At 41.6% G+C, this 19,324-nt stretch overlaps 1 protein-coding gene across 11 annotated transcripts in view; it reads right to left on the minus strand.

Annotated features, from left to right (window-relative positions):
• The window catches only part of Rnf216 (ring finger protein 216), a 122,149-nt gene that overhangs the window by 78,775 nt on the left and 24,050 nt on the right, over positions 1–19,324 (minus strand). For 9 of the 11 annotated variants that reach the window (XM_006504644.4, XM_006504645.4, XM_017320593.2 and 6 more), the window contains 6 exons: positions 17,852–17,954; positions 16,204–16,368; positions 11,296–11,410; positions 10,557–10,696; positions 7,760–7,810; positions 6,060–6,197 (listed from right to left, as the gene is read on the minus strand). In XM_006504644.4, coding sequence (XP_006504707.1) covers positions 6,060–6,197; positions 7,760–7,810; positions 10,557–10,696; positions 11,296–11,410; positions 16,204–16,368; positions 17,852–17,954 — 712 coding nt within the window. The remainder of the gene's footprint in view (positions 1–6,059; positions 6,198–7,759; positions 7,811–10,556; positions 10,697–11,295; positions 11,411–16,203; positions 16,369–17,851; positions 17,955–19,324) is intronic. The other 2 variants (XM_030254042.1, XM_006504646.4) reach the window with 1 other exon arrangement.

Below are 19,324 nucleotides of genomic sequence, written 5' to 3' on the forward strand. Positions count from 1 at the left end.
ATACTTAATCAATTATTGCAAATGGATACTCATTTTTGATTTTAGAAAAATAAAAAATGCATATATGACTATTGATACCTTTTTAGTCTTTCTAATTACAACTGCTTTAACAAGAAAAGCAACTAAAAGTATAGTTAGTCATTGTCTGTGTTGATTTTTTTTTTTTGCTTGGTGTTCCAAATCAAATTAAAACTGGCTATTACAGCCAAGCATTTGAGATGTTTTGTCAACAATTTAATGTTGCCCATGTTACTGAGATTTTTATAATTCTCAAGGAAACAGTACCGTGGAACTTTAAATCTATATCTTCAAAAAAAATTTTTTTTTAAATTTAGATGCCAAAAATCTCACTGAGTGTCTATGGCACCCTACAACCAAGCATACTCATGAGATGAAGGGATCCACTTATTGGTACATGGCATGATCCTGTTCAGATACTTAATATTGGGGAAAGGGGCAGTGTTTCTGTTTTTTCCACAGAATGCTGCAAGAGCATGCTAGCTTCCAATGTGACAGGCTGACCTGTGAGTAGGAATTGACAGTGCCCTGACAGTGGTGACAAGAAAGCTGTATTGATCGTACAGAGAAGGAGAAATCGGAGAGAGCACACATAAGCAAAATAAAGAAACTCTTCCTATCTCTGCCATGGGCTACAGCAAGGAGAGCCAAGCTGATGTCAACTTGGGGACAAATAAAAAAGCTGACTCGGGAGGCAGAAGGACTGCTACAGAGTATTGGACAAGATTTCATCAGAGACATTGTTTTTGGCCATTCAGGCCAGCTCCTTATAGCTATAAAAGCTTGTGTACCTTACCTGTATGCTTATTGTTAAGTAATTTTAAGAGTCAAGATCACCAATCTTGGCAAGTCTTTTTCATATTCATTGTAATTCTTGTCAATTAACTAATTGTGTAGATCCTAATTTAGATAAGGAATCTACTGTTATGATTTTGTTAAAGAGACGTGCTTATGTTTTGCTGCTTATTAAGAGTTAGGAAATGATCCTTGGTTTAAAAATCTGGGAATGCAAACTTTGAAAAGGTATCTACCACAGCCTTAGTTCAGCAGCTGCATATCGCTCATTTTGTTAATGATATGCATAAGAATATTTCCATAGCTTTGTCAGAGCAACATATTATATAGATAAAAAATTGGAAGCAAAGGTTAACGCCCTAGAAGAAGTAGTGCTGGCAATAGGGCAAGATATTGCTAATATTAAGAACAGGTTAGCTACTAAATGTCATGCTTCTTTCCAATACATTTGTGTCACCCCCTTACCTTAGAATACAACCATTGATTGGGAAAAGACTAAAGCTCATTTGCAGGGAGTATGGAGAGATACTGATATTTCTCATGACTTGGAACAGTTAAAGGCAGAAATTTCAGATATTAGTAAAAGTCATTTGAACACTTGGAACATGGATGAATTGGCTAGAGATTTGAAAAACAACCTAAGTGCATTGAACCCCCTGGATTGGGTTCAATATATAATCCTACTTGTTATTATTTTTGGCATTGTTTTATTAGTAATTGTTGTGTTTCCACTCATCTTTAGAGTGCTCCTGAGGTCTGTAGGTACAACGAGGCGGGACATCCTGGAACTTTGGCTGAAAAATAAAAAAAGGGAGAAATGCCACGCACTCTGGTCGAGTCAGCTTGACAGGCTGAGAGGCTTGGAAGCTACTCACGAGGCAAAGAGTTTCATGGAAACTCACCTCCTGGAGTCTGGCACACACATTAATATTCCATTCCCGAGTTAGTCTAGTGTATGAATCCACGTGCTCTCTTTTAGTATTATCCTATTATAAGTGCCTTTTAAGATTGAATTCTGACATAGCGAAAGCCTTCACCAGTGTTCCAATGTCCTAGAAAGTCCTTGAGCAGACCATGGGCTTGGAATTCAGTAAGAATGTTGCCTATTCAATGACATTCAGAATTGCCTCTGGTACTACACTATCATTTTGAATAAAAGCTAGGTCACTGCCCTACACAGGAATTTACCATCATCTAGGAAGAAGGAAGTTTGAGACCTAAAAAGAAACCAGAATAGATACTTAGAACTATAGATAGCTGAGTTATACCCATACACAAGTATTTACAATGGCCTAAGGAAAAGGTGGACTGTACAATAGACTAAAATAGGAACTATGGCAAGGGTACGAAGCCCTTGACCCTGGCTTCTAAGATTAAGTGAATCTTAGGTGGAGCTCTTGTTGATCCCAGTTGTTAACAATGAATTCTATCCCAGGTGGTTCCTGTTAGACCTTCTGTGTTTGCATTCCTCTGTTTTATGCAAGAATCCAGTAACCTCTTTGTACCTTGCTGGTGTGTCACCCAACTTCCTTATTTTCTTCTGTATAAAAAGTTTGATGCTCGATTTGACAAATTACATTCAGATTCTACACAACCTTTCCTGTGTGCATCTGTCTGTCATTCCATCCGACGCTTTGCCCACCTGTGACTAGAGACCCGTTCCACGCAGACAAAGGGGCCCAGAGGGTCTGCGGCAGGATCACAAGAAGCACTAACTATTCAGACACCCAAGGTCACTATTTGGCCTATATGCCCATGGCTCAAAAATCTTTCAAATACATCATTACTAAGAATGTTATACAGAAGATGATGTTCCTAAAAACCAAAAAGAAAGGAAAAAAAAAGGGGGGGGGGTGGGGAAGGTACTAGACCTCTGGGGAACCATAAGAAGAAAAAGATAGTTCCCAAAGTGAACACATGGAAATGACCTGACTTAATGGTCCCAGTCCCCTGAGCATCTTCCTTTTCCAGGGTAAGAAGCTTAGGCAGGAGATCTCACCAGGTTTTCCACTTAGGCCTTTTTTTTTCTCAATCATGTTTCCCATGGCCCCTATTACTTTCTTAGTGACTAGTGTGGTTAAAGTGTTTGACACTTTGTCCTTGATTCTAGAAGCAGCTTCACAACAACTTGTGAGTGATAAAGTTGAGAGACAATTATTTACTACAATGCTGGGCACTGTTGGCCTGAGAAATCAGTCCACTTGACCCGCTCATGCCCCATTTCAACTGTTCCTTTTTCTTCCCCAAGGCAGACTACAAAATTTCTCTTCAAGACCAGTCCAAAAGAACTATATATACTACCTTCTTTCTTGTCTTTTGTATTGGAGCCAGCCATAAAGCAATTCTCTGAACGTTTTATGTGACTGCACACTAAGACCTCCAATTTCAGATGGGTCATATCACAGGCCAGGAAGGATCTGAAGCCTTGGTGGGTTTCTCTAGACTATCAGGCTCTTGTCTAATGCCATTTCTGTAAGCTGTGGCACTTCAATCTTATCCATGTAATAAAGACTCCTTAAAAATTCAAAGGACAGGATCTAGAGAATTTTTGGGTGTTCAACACCAGAGGCTTACAGGAATGCAAACAAAACTCCATTCCCTTGCTGGGATGGCGATGTCTCCAAACTCTACAGAGACAGAGCTTGTATATTAGGGATCTTGCTTGCTCTATGTAACTATCTACCCCTCTACCAACCAACCAACCTCCCCCCCTCCCTCCCTCCCTCCCTCCCTCCCTCCCTCCCTCCCGATCAGTCTTTGGACCTGGAGCTTTATAACAACCTATGTAACAAATTTGAAGTATAAGCATTTCTCTGAGTTCTGAGGACTTTATTAAATAAGTTAACCAAACTTAATGAGCAGGACATGAAAACCCCAGTGTATAGTCAAGAGATAGATGGTCCAGTGGCTTCAACCTATAGAATCCTGAGTCTCCATACACAGGTGATTTCAAAACTGAATCAACTTACAGGTGTGTAATGATGACAACTACAAAACTGAGTACATGGCTTGCTAGTGGAAAGAGATCCACACGTCCAGGGCCAGGGGAGTAAACCGTGCTTTAAGCAGTTAGCAGAAGGGCTGGAGGCTGAGGCTTTCCCTCCCTGTTCTCAGAGAGTGATTCTCAGTATTTTCTGGTCTTTTAGGATTTCGATTTTAAAGGGATAACTATTTATCAATTTAGATTTGTCTCAGGATTTACATACTCATTTTTCAGTGAACCATGGGAAGTATACGATGCAGATGGGTTATATAGGACTAGTGATACTCAAGGTTATATTTGGGGGCTAGAAAGATGACTTGGTGGTTGGAAACATTGGCTGGTCTTCCAGGGGAGCAGATTTAGATTCTAAGGAACCACATGGTGGCATACAACTGTCTCTACCGCTACTCCAAGGGATCTATATCCTTGTCTATGCTCCTCATGCACCAGGACCTCACATGATACACATGTATACATACAGGCAAACATTTCTGCCCATAAAATAAGTACATTTTTAAAAAACACATTTGGGAGGCAGAAGCAGGTGGATATCTGAGTTCGAGGCCAGCCTGGTTTACAGAGTGAGTTCCAGGACAGACAGGGCTACACAGAGAAACCCTGTCTTGGGAGAAAGGGGATGGTTATGTTTAGGGAGTGATGAGTAACATTAAACATGCTTGAAAAAAAAAACAAAGAGCAATCCATCCTATTTTATGTTTAATTAAAATTACACACACACATACACACACTTAAATGAAGTTATGCCACTTGGAATGACAATATTCCTTTCTAAAAGCCACAGACTATCTAAAAGAAAACCTAAATGTCAAACATGGGAAACCTCCTTTAGAACTGTCCTTCAGGGGAGGCCAAGAGACTGTGATAACAGTATAGTTTACTGCTGCTGACCAGAAACTGAAGGTAAGACCTTACCGATGAAGACACCAATATTATGGCAGAAGACCTGGAGGAATCTACCTGGAACAGACCTGAAAGCCTCCTCTTGAGGACTGGCATCTGATGGAGCTATGCAAGCTGTCCATGAAGAAAATCAATCAATAGTCCTACCAGGAGTAACGCCTATGACCACAATAATGACAAAAAAGACAACAAAAGTTGTTCTCAAAAGTTCAACAGAGGCATCTAGGGGTAACTAAAAGCCATCTAATTGGACTTAAGGTCAGTTCTATAGGAGAGAATTTATGCCTGATACTATAAAACTAGCCTAATTCCTGTATCTGATAAGGCCATGGACACGAGAGGAAAACTTACTACTGCCACTTCACTGAACCAGTATAATTTCAAATTACATTCTAGATATTTATCCTTATACCTTGTACCTCTAATCCTTCATCAAGAAAATGTCTTTTTGCAGCAGACAGACATAGCTGGTCAAAATGCAGAGAACAATTGACCCTGGAGTACCCAGCCCCAAATGATACATCTGTAACACAACCCCTAATCTAAAGTCAAAAGAAAATCACAGAAGAGGTGGGAAGGGTCTAAGAGTCAGAGTATAAATCATAGTACCAGGATGTCAGCTGCAATATACCATCTTCTATAGTTGATATGGCAACTGTCAGAAAACTTCAACATGCCAACATAGATGGGAAAATCTCACAAGGTCCTACTGGAAATGAAGAGGTTCATGTAAGAGGCTGCTGACAGAGGGAGAATCATTTTTCTCTAGGGATAAACCCTTAAACACACATATATAGCACTAACTTAGCTATGTAAATGCATACAGATACACACACACACAAATAAAAGATAAGAGGTCAAAAATTTGAGGAATAATAGGTACAAACGACGTTGGATGGATTGTGTGTATGTCTGTGTGTGATGCAAATACAGTACCACATATGAAAATCTATAAAAATAAAAGGTCACGGCCATGTTCTGAGTCACTGTGTTAGGTTTTTTTCCCCTGCCACCTCTCTTCTTCTTTCCCCATCTATGTCAGTACTGTCATTTTAAAGCAACTATAAAACCGTTTTAAAGTATGTGAAAAATGCTAAAGCATTTTTATATGCGCAAATAAAATGAAGACGAATCCTGAGCTCACCACTTCTCTAACTGTGACCAGCAAGGTGAGCTGAGACAGGAGCCCTGTGGAGCTAGATATATGGTGTGAGTGAGTCAGGACCAACACGACACAAATCAGGTTGTGCATTTATCAGCCATTTAGCAGAACCGTGCTCACACACAAGTGCTCCTGTTCATAAGCACGGTCACCTTTCTTACTTATGTGCAGCACACTTACCTTTCCAGATCCAAACACTGCCTCCTGGGCATATCTGATGAGACATTCTTTGCAGAACAAGTGAGCATCGGCGCATTGTGTCAGCTCCTCAAATGGAAACTCCCCATAGCAACAGCGGCATTCAATCAGCTGGCCATCCTATAAACCAAAAAAGATATATGTTAATACCCCATAACCCATCCCCAAGAAGTGAGGTCTCATCTACAGCCCTACACACTTCCTTGCCCTAGACACACAATGAGGTCAACACCAATTCCTATGAGACACCTAATAACAAGAAACATTTAAACCTAGCTCAGAAGCTAGGTACCATGTATGTGTGACAACAGTACTAAGGATACTGAGAAAAGGGGAACTAGAGTTTGAGGCCAACAAGGGCTATGGAATAAGATCTTGTCTCAAAAAGCAATTAAATTAAAAAAAAAAAGTCTAATTCAGGATATCAGTGTACACCATAAGTAAAAACAGCAAGCAGCCGCTCCGACAGATGCTGATATGACTATAAAAGGGTTAATAATAGCATGACACATTGTCCCAGAAGCTTTGTAAAGCTGGGCTTTGCTCCTCTTGTCAGAAGACAGGAGTGTGAAGAGATCTTAAGCCAATCTTTGCTTTTGGTTAAGAGAATGAGGAAAGCAGTTTAAGTCACATCCTTAAATAAATGTAATGTCAGGTTGACTGATGAGACAGGGCCAGCCAGAGGCCTGCTCACTGTCAGGATGCTCACAAAAGCCCCTAAACAGGTTGGCAGATATAGTATGGCAACCCCTGGCCCAAGGCTACATACAATGAATCTGAGTTCTACATTTCCATCTAGAACTGAGGAGTGGATTTCTGTAGCTTTTTGGGGAAAAAAAAATTTTTTTTTAATTATTTATTTATTTAATGTATATTATAGGAATACACTGTAGCTGTCTTCAGACACACCAGAAGAGGGCATCAGATCGCATTACAAATGGTTGTGAGCCACCATGTGGTTGCTGGGAATTGAACTCAGGACCTCTGGAAGAGCACTCAGTGCTCTTAACTGCTGAGTCATCTCTCTAGTTCCCAAAAAGTAAAAAATTTAAAATGTAAAAATGTCACATTTTGCTTTATAATGTTTTCTCTGTAAATGTATATAAAGCTATTTGACGGTGGTTCTTCGTGGCTTCTTCTCTTATCTGTCTCCTAACAGTATCTTCTCTGGCTCAGCTGTCACCAATGTCTTCACAGTCCACTAGTCCAGCTAACTTAACTGTCTCTCATTTATCTCTACTCTTTTCTAACCCTATGTGCAACCTTCCTTCTTTTTCCCTGACCTACCCTTCAGTCTCCTGACTTTTCCCTATTAATACTACTCTCTCCAACTCCTTTCTTCCTCCTTCCCTCAGCCTCTGGCTCAATTTTATATCTTCTCCTGTTCCTAGAAGTCCAAACGCCAACTGCCACTGAAGAACCTAGGGTCATTTAAAGGGCCAAGCACATAAAAGATTTTGTAGTATGGATTTCTGCTCATGCTCTTTAAGAACATATCTATCTCCTTTAGTTCCGCTTTGGTATTGTATAAAGACAGCCTCCTCTAGCTGATGTTACTGACTGTGACTTGAGTGAACCACAAACTGACAAGTCAACAGGGGATTTTATATAGAAAAAGTTTGATTTTAAAAGCCCAAATGAGAAAACCCAGAATAAATTAACTTGGTGAGATTTCAAAATACCTTTTGATACTGTTCTTCATTCATCTGCAGGGCGAGCAAGAAGTCTTCATGCTGAAGAAGAAAAGCATCACACATTCAGGTACAAAGAAACCACAAACCACTAGCATGCACCTCATCTCATGCACATTACTAACGGTGCCGCTTCTCTTAACATTGTCTAGTAGATGAGAAAGCTACCAGAGCATAAATCTACAGAGTAAATAAAGGAACGCACCAACACAAAACACTCTGCAATAGCACGAACAGCAAAAGCAAACACAAAGCTAAAGGGGCCAAAACCAAGTCTGACAACACACTTTGCAGGTTAAGTTGGGAAGCAAACAGCATTTGTATATTGTATATTGTATTGTATATTGCTGCAGAAGGCAGAAACTAGCTGACCATAAAGAAGGAGTGTGGTAGGAACTCAAAAGTAAAAAATAATTTTTTTTTTTCCCAGATAGACCTCTCTTATGTAGCCCTGGCCTGGCTGTCCTAGAACTCACTATGTAGACCAGGCTGGCCTCAAACTCATAAGGAAGAACATGTCTCCCTCCTGCTCAAGTGATTAAAGGCACAGACACAATGCCTGGCCAAAACATGTGCCTACAGGGCATTTTCTTAATTAGTGATTAGATGAGGAAGGACCCAGACCATTGTGAGTGGTGCCATTCCTGGGCTGGTGGTCCTGGATTCTACAGGAAAGAAGGTTGAGTAAGCCATGAGGAACAAGCCATTAAGCAGCACCCTCTATGACCTCTGTATCAGCTTCTGTTTCCAGGATCCTGCCCTGTTTTCAGTTGCTGTCATGACTTCCTTAGATGATGAATGGTTATATGGTAATAATGTAAGCCAAATAAACCCCTTCCTCCTTATAGAAGTAACAACAGAAAGCACAACTAAGGCAAGACCAGAGAAGCCAGCCCACTCTACCATGCCAGAAAGCAGATGTGGTCAGAGACTACCAGATTAGGACAAAGGGGCTGCCACTGGTTAGAAGGACAACTTGGATACAAGGGTAATAATAACTACAAATAACAGATAATCCATTTTAAAAATCATTTTGGGTAGCCCTGTGATTTTGAATTTAACTTTATATGCATAGGTATTTTTCCTATATGCATGTGTGTGTACTATGTGTGGGTGTCTGGTGTCCACAGAGGGCCAGAGAAAGTCATCAGATGCCCAGGGACTGGACTTACAGATAGTTGTGAGCCACCATGTGGGTGCTTGGAATTGAGCCTAAGTCCTTTGGAAGAGCAGCTATTTCTTCATCCTCCCATGGTGGTGTTAACAAATGTGATTCTGTGATGGATCAAGATTTGAAGACTCTTTCTTCAAATTCTAATGTCTGCTTGAGATATATAATTTTTACCCACACACATATATACATACTTCATTTTGAGAGAGTGTCTATCCAAATACTTAATTTTGATTAATCAGTAATTTTTCTGCCAGTTGTTTTCTTCTGTGTTCTGAGGTGTGTGCGCGCGCATGCGTGCTGATTCAACTACTCTCAACTCAGCTGACAAGCACCTCTCCTCTCCTCTCCTGAGGATGAATTTTCAAGTCTAGACACTCGCTCTAAGGTACTCCTGGGCTTCTCATCTTGTTCCACAGAACTACTTCAAAATTTACCGGAAAATAGCAACAAACACTACCTTGACTTTCATCAAAGATATTTTCACACGAAAGTAGATTTCTTTTTGCTTTTTTTAGAGACAGGGTCTCGGTATACAGCTCAAGCTGGCCTTGAACTTGTAATCCCCCTGCCTTAGTCTCCCCAGTGCTGGGACTACATGTGTGTACACCACCATGCCTGACTGACACTGCACATTCTATTATTTTCATGGTGGTCTGGGAATTGGACATAGGACCTCACTTATGCTAAGTCAAATGCTATCCCACATCCTTGGCCTTTTCTTATTAAGTTATCTAGGGTAGTTTTTAATATTTTGGCCCTGGTTTCAAGGTAGCTGGGATTACATTCCAACACATGGAGAATATTATCATCTTAAAAAGTATGAGTATAGAGAGACTACTCAGCCACGACTGCTTGCTAGAAATTTAACAGTTTTTTAACAAAAGAGCAAATTCTATTGTTTTTAGAAATGTGACCTAAGGTTGCATACACTTTTAATTCCAGGCAGAGGAGAATAGACCTTTGTGAGTTTAAAGTCAGCTTGGCTTACACAGAGTTCTAAGACAGCTGGGCTACACAGAAAGAGACCCTATCACCAAAAAAATAAGAAAAAAGTGTGATCTCACAGGCCTGAGTCTTTGGGAACTCAGTACCTGAGGTCACCAGAGCCTAGGAGGTATTTTTATTAAATAATTTATATATGTGCATTCCAGTTGAATTACATTTAGAAATATTTGGGAAAGTATAGAACTAAATAAAATTCCTCTTTGTTTTTTCTTCACTTGAAGAGAATAAAAGAACTATTTTACTAAGTTCTCATATAAGCCTCTTTAATGCAAGACTAGCCTACTCAATCCCTGCAACCTGAGTAGAGAAGAAAAAAGCTGACATGTCATGGGACATGTGTGGCCACAAATGTGCAATAAATGGAATTAAAAAAATTCTGTCAATATGATTTATGAAACCATGAGATTAGTCACTATCATTGCAAAATAGTTGTTTCTACTTAAAGCCTTTCTTAGAAAAAGGAGCGCATGTGGTACTAGTGATGGAATCCTAGCTCAAGGACATCCCTAGCAGCAAAGGAACTCATAAAGCCAGCCATGTAGCACACTCCAACAAGGAGCTAACTACAACCCCAAAACCATATTCCCAGATCAGAGCACAGCTTCCTACCTCTGCCATCTCTTTAATTTTCTGCTCATAGAATTCCTGCTCCTGTTTCACAGCTGGAAGGAGGGCCTGATGGTCATAGTACCTACAGTGTCGACGCTTGTTTTCCAGAAAGAACATCCTCTTTTCTATTTTTATGTTTCCTAGAAGACATATCACAGAGTGAAATTACAGGGACAACTACTCACTAGGAACCCAAGCCAACAATGCTGTCAACAACTTAGCTCCCCCAGCCCTGGAGCAGGACACTATGGGTCCCACAACTCATCTTGCCATTGGAGATGGCGTCGTGCTTAATCTGTGGGAAGGTTTTTTTCCTTCCTCATTTTTATTTTGTGAGAACCAGCTGCAAAGCCTCTCCTGTTCCAACAGCACTGCACTGTGAGCATACACCTTATAACCCATATAAGGGTAGTGGTTCACAGTTCTGAACTATTGTAGATACAACTAGAACAGCCTGTGTTGGTTTATTGGTCAATCTGCCAGTCAAATATATAACTAATTCTCACACCTCAAGAGCAGTGTTTGTCTCTGATTCGCAGCATTTGTTAGTCCATACATGACATTTGCTACTGCACACACTTCCTCAATAACGTACCTAAGGAGGGGGACCCAACACCTGCAGCTACTGTCTATACATTGTGATGTGCTGGCCAAGTCAGTTAGTCTTAGGCCTGTCAGGTCCTTGTAAACCTCGGGCTACAACTTTACATGCTGCCTCCAACATTCAGCTTCCCATTACCTTGTTCAAACTTGAAATCTATGAAAGAATACTGATTCATTTCTTTCCTCTTTTTCCGTTTTCCACTGGTTTCAGGTGACAACTCCTGCCATTTCTTAATGGCATCGGAAAAGGCCTAAAAATTGAGAAGGGAAAGGTTACCATCAAAGAACACCTACACAGAGGCAATCTCTGAGTCTCATCTTCCCTCACAATGCCAGCTCTGCCCAGAGTTAACACCACCAAAATGCTTCCTAACAGATCAAAAGGTGACACAAGGAAATGAAAGCCATCTATGGACAAGTACAGCTAAGTTCCATGAATGCTTGTGAGCAGCACCGCAGCCCACAGTGTTTTTGGTAGCATAGCAGTCCCTGTCTCGCTCTCACTAGACTTCCTTCCTTACACACCAAGGCTCTTCACTGTGTGCTGCAGTCTGAAGTCATTAAACCAGTGTCCATCTTTTTCCTTCCCAAACCCAGCTTCATCATTTCTTAGTTTGATCTTTATTTTTATTTTTTGGTTTTTCGAGACAGGGTTTCTCTGTGTAGCCATGGCTGTCCTGGAACTCACTCTGTAGACCAGACTGGCCTTGAACTCAGAAATCTGCCTGCTTCTGCCTCCCGAGTGCTGGGATTAAAGGTGTTGTGTCACCACTGCCCAGCTTTTTTTTTTTTTTTTTTTTTTAAAGATTCATTTATTTATTTTTATGTGTGTGAGTACACTTTAGCTGTACAGATGGTTGTGAGCCATCGTGTAGCTGTTGGGAATTGAATTTTCTAGGACCTCTGCTCGCTCTGGTCGGCTTTGCTCGCTTAGTCCCTGCTTGCTCCGGCCCAGAGATTTATTTATTATTATACATAAGTATGCTGTAGCTGTCTTTAAACGCACCAGAGGAGGGCCTGAGATCTCATTACGGGTGGTTGTGAGCCACCATGTGGTTACTAGGATTTGAACTCAGGACCTATGCTTTTACCCACTAAGCCATCTTGCCAGCCCTTCTTAGATCTTTCTTAACAGCACTTGAAAAGACTGCATTTCTCTTTCAGCTCTTAGCCCCACCGCTCTTTACCTTTTTGTGGTCAAAGAGCCATCAGATGCTATTTCACCCCCTACCCACCCAGGGCACGAGCAAAATTAAGAAGCCAGGCTTCCAACCCAACTTTTATTCAGCCCATATACTAACAAGGGGCCAAGCACACCACTCCACGTGAGTCCTCATCTCCCTGATCTCCCTGGTAATGGGCATGTGCTAAAGCTCCCATCTACTCTACTCTTCCTCATTCCTCTGCTGGCCCTACCTGCCCCCACGTTGTAACCCTGACATACCCTTTAGGTATCTCAATACAGGTTTGCCTTCTGCAAACTGGTAACTCTCAAAATCCTATCTCCAGCCACTTCTCTAACCTTTTCTGTCCATTCAAACAAATATTTGACTGTCTCATAAACACTACTCATTAGAGTGGCATCTTACTCTTCCCTTACAAACCTGTTTTTTTTTTTTTCAGTTTTCCTCCCTCTAGCAATGCTACCTTCTTCCATGCCTACTGTTAATTCCTCTATAAATATACTGTATTTTTATTCTTTCAGAGTATATCTCAGTCATGAGAGCATAATTATTTGCTTGCTTCTCTGCTTCATGTCACTTCTTCTCCAGACTGTGAGCCTCTGAAGGACAGAAATGCTACATAGGTTTCTAAAGGAAGGGCTAGCCCACGTCAAACCTGAGAAAGGCTAGATTTGCCAAGAGTACACAGTCTAGGAATTGATGTTCCCTTTTCTGACACTGCCACCTCATACAGATTTGGAGAACCCCGAAGACCACTAAGGGTAACATCCACCACGCTACCTTTCTGCTCTCCTCCTTTACGTGTGGAATTTCCCATTTCTTCTTTCTGGAATTTCCAAACCTGCATGCACCCATCTTAAAGTCACAACTTAGTTCTCAGGTGCTAGAAAGATGCCTTAGCAGTTAAGAACAATGGCTGCTATCTTAGAGGACCTGGATTTGATCTATAGCACCCACATGGAGGCTCACAACTGTCTATAACTCTGGCTGCAGGGAATCTGACACCTTGATTTGGCCCCCCAGGCACCAGGCAAGCATGTGGTGCACTGACCCATACGCAGGTAAAACACTCATACACTTTTTTCTCTTTCCTTTTCTTTTCTTTTCCTTTCTTTTAAAGATTCATCCATTAAAGCAGAAGTGCTATTTGGAAGGTGAGCTCAGAGCTCCTGAATGGTGGTGCACTGGCCTGGGGTTGAAGAGAGGAAGAAGCCAAGTGCCTAGTGTTATAGACCAGATGTAATCAGATTGCCTTGTGACCACTGTGCTCCATGGCAAACAGGCTACTTTCCTGCCTCTTAGGCCGTGGTGAAAGTATCTTTCCATCAAGGTGGCTCTACTCTAAGTGACCTTCTATCTTTCCCAGCTCTCTTATTTGCCCTTACCACGCTGTGCCCCCAAATAGACTAAAAGCTCTTTGGAAGAAAGAAAGCTACTCTGTGTCTGAGCTCCACTCTTACCCGTCGCTTCCTGTCCTACTGATCCCCAGATCTTAAGGATCAGCCTGGTTGGTGTAAGTAAGGAGTCAAAAAATAATCTTCTGTTAGATGCCTAATCTTTTCCCTGAATTTATTTACATTTTTAAATTAAACATCCACTCATGTGATAGTTCTAAGTCAAACATACAGTGAGTCTGGTAAGGTTTTTAAGACATCTAAAACAAGGGCCAAAGTTACCTTACGAGATACCTAGAAGATCTTAAGAAAAAAAGAAAGAAAAAGAAAACACAAAGAAAAAAAAAGAGAGATACACCAAGAAGGTCTAGTGGTATACACCTGTATTCCAGCGCTTGGGGCAGAGGGCTGCTGTGGCAGGATCTAGAGACTGAAGCTAAAGGAGGCCTCTGTGTGAAGGGCAGGAAGAACCTGGAGCCTTGTAGAGGATAGGTAAAGGTGGGGACATGCCACTCCTGCAGAAAACAGGGTGACTATTAAAGCCACATGATGGAAGAAATCTATGAGGCTTAGGGAATGGACACCCGGACAAAGAATAGATCAAACAACAGCCTGTTCCATTACAGGCTTTAAATGTTACTTTGATGTTCCTGTACCTGGTGCATGAGCTAGGGCAGGAAATGAACAAAATGAATGAGATGGTCACATTTCAGCAGAATAACCAAAAACAAACAAACAAACCACCAAAAACCAAAATTTCAACCTGGTAAGTTCATAGGCCTGAGTATGCAAACCAAGAGAGGTGTCTTGGTCAATCTTGGTTGAATCTAGTATCAACAACAACAACAACAACAACAAGCCCCTGGACAGATATATAAGGGTATTTCCTAGAAGTTTCCGAGAGGAAGTTAACTGAGACTCCCCAGAGGGTAGTACCCTCCAGCAATGGCTCAAGGAAAAAGCTATTGGCTTTGCCTTTTTGCCTCTGAAGTTGCTGAATTATGCATTAGCCTGCTGCCACTGCCACTGCTAGTGGTTAACTTTAACTTCAAAATCCCCCAAAAACTCAAGAAAGAGAACGTAGTAAAGAGTACATTATCTATCTTAATAGCATATATATTCCCAAAGTAAACCCTGAGAAACAGAGATTTTCCAAAAAGTGCGTGTATACAAAGGGCCTGTGAGCCAGGCTTAACCCAGCACCTCAGAGGCAGCAGCAGGAGAATCTGTTTGAAGCCAGCTTGGTCTACGAGCAAATTTCAGGCAAGCCAGAGCTACCCAGTGAGGCCTCCCTCCCCAAAGCAAGCAGGGCGAGGTGGTGCATTCCTTTAATCCCAGCATTTGGGAGGTAGAAGCTGAGGAATGTCAAGACAGTCCATACAAGTTCCAGGCTACACACACAGTGAGAATGCCTCAAAAAAGGAGATATGTATGTGTGTAAGAGCTCTTATCACAATGAGAACTGAAAACAGGTTTCAAAATGATTAAACATAGGCCTGTGTCATGAAGGCAAATGCTACAAAGCAGATCAAAGCTGTCTCAAGAGAGCAGAAGCAGCCCCAACCTGCCACTTTAACACTGCATGCAGGTATTTAAGTGATAGTTGATTTTTCTAAAGGCTTATTTTATGTTATGTGTATAGGGGCTCTGCCTACATGCATAGCTGCGCACCATGTACATGCAATGCCCTCTGAGACCAGAAGAGGGCGTCAGACCCCCTGGAACTGGAATTACAGACAAAGTATGTTAGGGCAAGCATTACCTTAATGAAACTACATGCGGCAGGTATCACCAGATCGCAGCTTTACACTATCATCTAGTTTTTCTAATGGATGTACAAGAGATCCTTCCCATACTGCAAGAAACTGAAGTTCAATGTATACCAGACATTTGTTCAAATCAAATCTCACACAGTGTATTTAAATTCGGTGGTGGTGGGTTTTATTGGATACAAGAGCTATAATTTAAGGGAAAATGCAGGGGACACAGGGCCCATCTAATAACACCTAGAGGAAAACAAACATACAAACAAACAACTCCTAAAGGAACAAATGACAAAAATCCAGATTCTTGAAACCTAAAGGATAAATAACTTTTTCTTCAACAAACTTCAAGAAAAAAACAAAGCAGGAAGGAGACACTGAGAACCTATCGATAAAAGACTTACCAACCAAAGCCTCTCAGCCTGGAGGTCGGCATAACTGAACACACTATGACACAGGTCACACTCTAGGTCCTGCTTTTCACAGAATAAACACCGTCCCACAGCGCCTTATGGAGACTTAAGATTCCCTCCTTCTAAGTAGCACTTCCTCCCACCCAGTGACTGCTAATCTGCAGCTACTTCCCCTGACAAACTCTGGAGCTTTCTGCCATCACAAGCCACCCTACTCTCTGCAATCTGTACCTCTCCTGTCTCTTCAGGAGATTCAAGAAATGACCCCAAAAGGAAGCCCAAGGGTGCACCTTTCGGGTGATTGCATAGTGTCCTTTGAGCTCATGAAGGGCCCACTTGATGTCCTGGCTGCTAAGCATCTTGAAATCAGCCATCAGGAGGTCAGCAGCTTGGATGAAGCAGCGCTGGTCAAGTGGAGTCAATTTGGAATAGTCAAAAAAGTCTATTTTAGGCAACTGAAATGAGAGAAAAAGCATAAAGTTAGAGGTGATACAGCACACTCATCCACGAGGAGGAGGATGGAGGCTGGAGACTGGCTAGAAGGCCTTAACAGTTAAGAACATTTGTTGTTCTTTCAGAGAAGCTGGGTTTCATTCCTATGACATACTCATAGCGACCTGTAACCCAGCTTCAGGGATTCCCAGGCTATCTTCTAGTAGCCATGGACTTGCACACACATCATGGTGTGCTCTCGCTCGTGCGTGTGTGCGCGTGCGCGCGCACGCACGCACGCACGCACGCACGCACGCACGCACGCACGCACGCACACACTCAGTCCCCACCCCACCAAAAATAACAAATAAGATGGACAATGATGGTGCACATCTTTAATCCCAGCATTCAGAAGACAGAGGCAAGTAGGTCTCTGAGTTCGAGGCCAGCCTGGTCTCCAGACAGAATTCTAAGATAGCCAGGGCTACACAGAGAAACCCTGTCTCGAAAAACCAAACCAAACCAAACCAAAACGAACCAATCAACCAACTAACCAAATCTTTAGAAAAGTATATATTACAAGAAAGACTTTTCTTTGGGCTCATAATTACTCTGTAGGGTAACCAGACTAAAACAAAAATGAAGAAAAGGTAAATATCTGTTAATTCCGGCACCAGAAGGCTGCAGCGGGGATGAGTGTTGGTGCTGGTGGTCTTGGTGAATACAAAGCCAGCAGAGGCTACACATTAAGAAATCATCTGGGGGTGGGGGGTTTTACTACACAACATATCCAACATTAGTGTAGATCACAACTATTGACTAAATATTAAAGTTTTGAAACTTTTGACATCTTGATATGGGATTTGGCTAAATGGGCTAAACACAATTTTTTCTAGGAATGACTACTTGTGGGCTGAAGAGATGGCTCAGAGGCTGAGAACAGTTCCCAGCAACCACATGGTGGCTTCACAACCATCTATAATGAGATCTGGTGCCTTCTGGCACGTAGGCATATATGCGGGCAAAACAGTGTACATAATAAAATAAATAAATCTTTAAAAAAAAAAGAATGGCTATTTGCATGCTGAAATATTTGCAGGGAAATGCAATAATGCTTTTGCAATTTAGAATGAAAGTATCCTAATAAATGGCAATGAGAGAGAGAGGTACAATAGAGTCGCTACAAGAATACTAGTAGGTACGCCAACAACTCATGTGAAGTATTCAATTTTTATATAAATTCACAATTATAAAGTATAAAGGAAAAGAAACTACTAGAACAACACAAATAATCTTGGCTAATTCTTTTCCCTTTAACTTACTGTGTAGGATTAAAGGCACAAGGATTTGCTTAACTCTTTATGGGATGGGAAGATTATAAAATGCTATTCTCCCTGCTTGCCTTTAAAGCCCTGTGCTAACGGCACTTCGCTGCTGTCAGGACGACAAGGATGGCGGCAACAGAGCCGATCAGGTTCAAGTGGCAGAGCCACAAGGAATACTTGCCTTCGCGTCATCCTGGCTGGCAAGCAGGCTGCTGCTGGGGTGGATAATAAGCCGGTCTTCTCTCTTTGGATAATCTGGGTTTTCCAGAAGAAAATTACAAAGTCTGCAAAAAAAAACACCCCAAACCAAAACCCCATACAATGTTACATAGTACTTTCCAAATCCCATGCTTGCCCACTGAATCATAAAACACTCGGGAGAAAAAAAATGTCTCTAGAGACACAAGACAACTAATTATCAAGGAATTAAGATGCACCAGTGGTGACACATCCCTGTAGTCCCTACATTCAAGGGGTTTTGAAGCAGGAGAGTCTCAAACTTGACACTGTTTCAACTTAGGGGAAAAAAAAGAGTTAAGATGTCATATTTATGGAAAAACCAGCAAATAATAACGACAGCGACATCAGCCCTCTGATTTCACTTGGCTAGATGTGGTGGCACACAAACATAACCCCAGCACTCAGGAGGCTTAAGTCCTAAAGTGGAGACTGCACAGTAAGACTCTAGCTCAAACAAAAACACTGAACACACTGATAAATGCAGACTCCTCTGAGCTTTATCTTCAAGAGGAAGACACTGAGAGGAGTACCACTTAAACGGCATGGAACTAGAGAGTATAGAAGGACAGTAGCCATTCTTCAAGAAAACTGTGAGCATATATAAACAGGACTTAAGTATGTATTCACATTCACAATCAAACACATTTGCTATGAGGTTTCGTTGCTGAACAAATAAAAGAACTACAAAAAAAAAAATCAATGTCCTTTGTATCCTGTGGTAAAGCAAGCTTCTAGCCACTGAATCAGTCTCAGCTTATTAGCTAACTCCAAGACTGATCAGCAAACCATGTCTTCTAGGACAGATTCTCTTTGTAACAAACCCATAAGGCTTTCTCTTTTCACTGGTGAACATATTTCTCTATTATCACTGTTGAAATACTTCAAAGCTAAGATAAGATAGCACAAACTAACCCATGACAATGTATCAGTCAACTCAAGCCAAGTCAACTACCTAGGCTCTTCATGCAGTAACCAAGCCAAATCAGAGGACGGGACAGAAGACGGCAGGCACAGCAGTCAGCGGTGAGCTTGGCCTGGGTGGGTCTCGGTAGCAGAAAAGTGTCAGCTCAAAAGGTAATTATGATTCCTCTGTTGCTCTCCTTTCCTTGCTATGGTGGATATGTAAAATCCCTTTCCTTAAAACGCTCCTTTCTTGTCCAGTGTCAGTAGTGTGTCCCCCTAACACTATGACAGATGTGGCAAGAAGAGAACAGAGAAAAGGAGTCCCTTTCTAGGATCCTCTTCCTACCAAGGTGCCAGTAAGAGGACCTACAAGGGGACTCATACGTGGGGACAACGAGAAGCTGGATATAGTGGCACTCACTGTTAATCCCAGTACTCAGGAAGCAGAGGCAGCTGAGTTCCAGGTCAGCTAGGGCTACACAGTAAGCCCTGGCCTCCACAAACAACATCA

Source organism: Mus musculus, chromosome 5 (assembly GCF_000001635.26).
Source record: "Mus musculus strain C57BL/6J chromosome 5, GRCm38.p6 C57BL/6J".
Classification (NCBI taxonomy): Eukaryota; Metazoa; Chordata; class Mammalia; order Rodentia; family Muridae; genus Mus; species Mus musculus.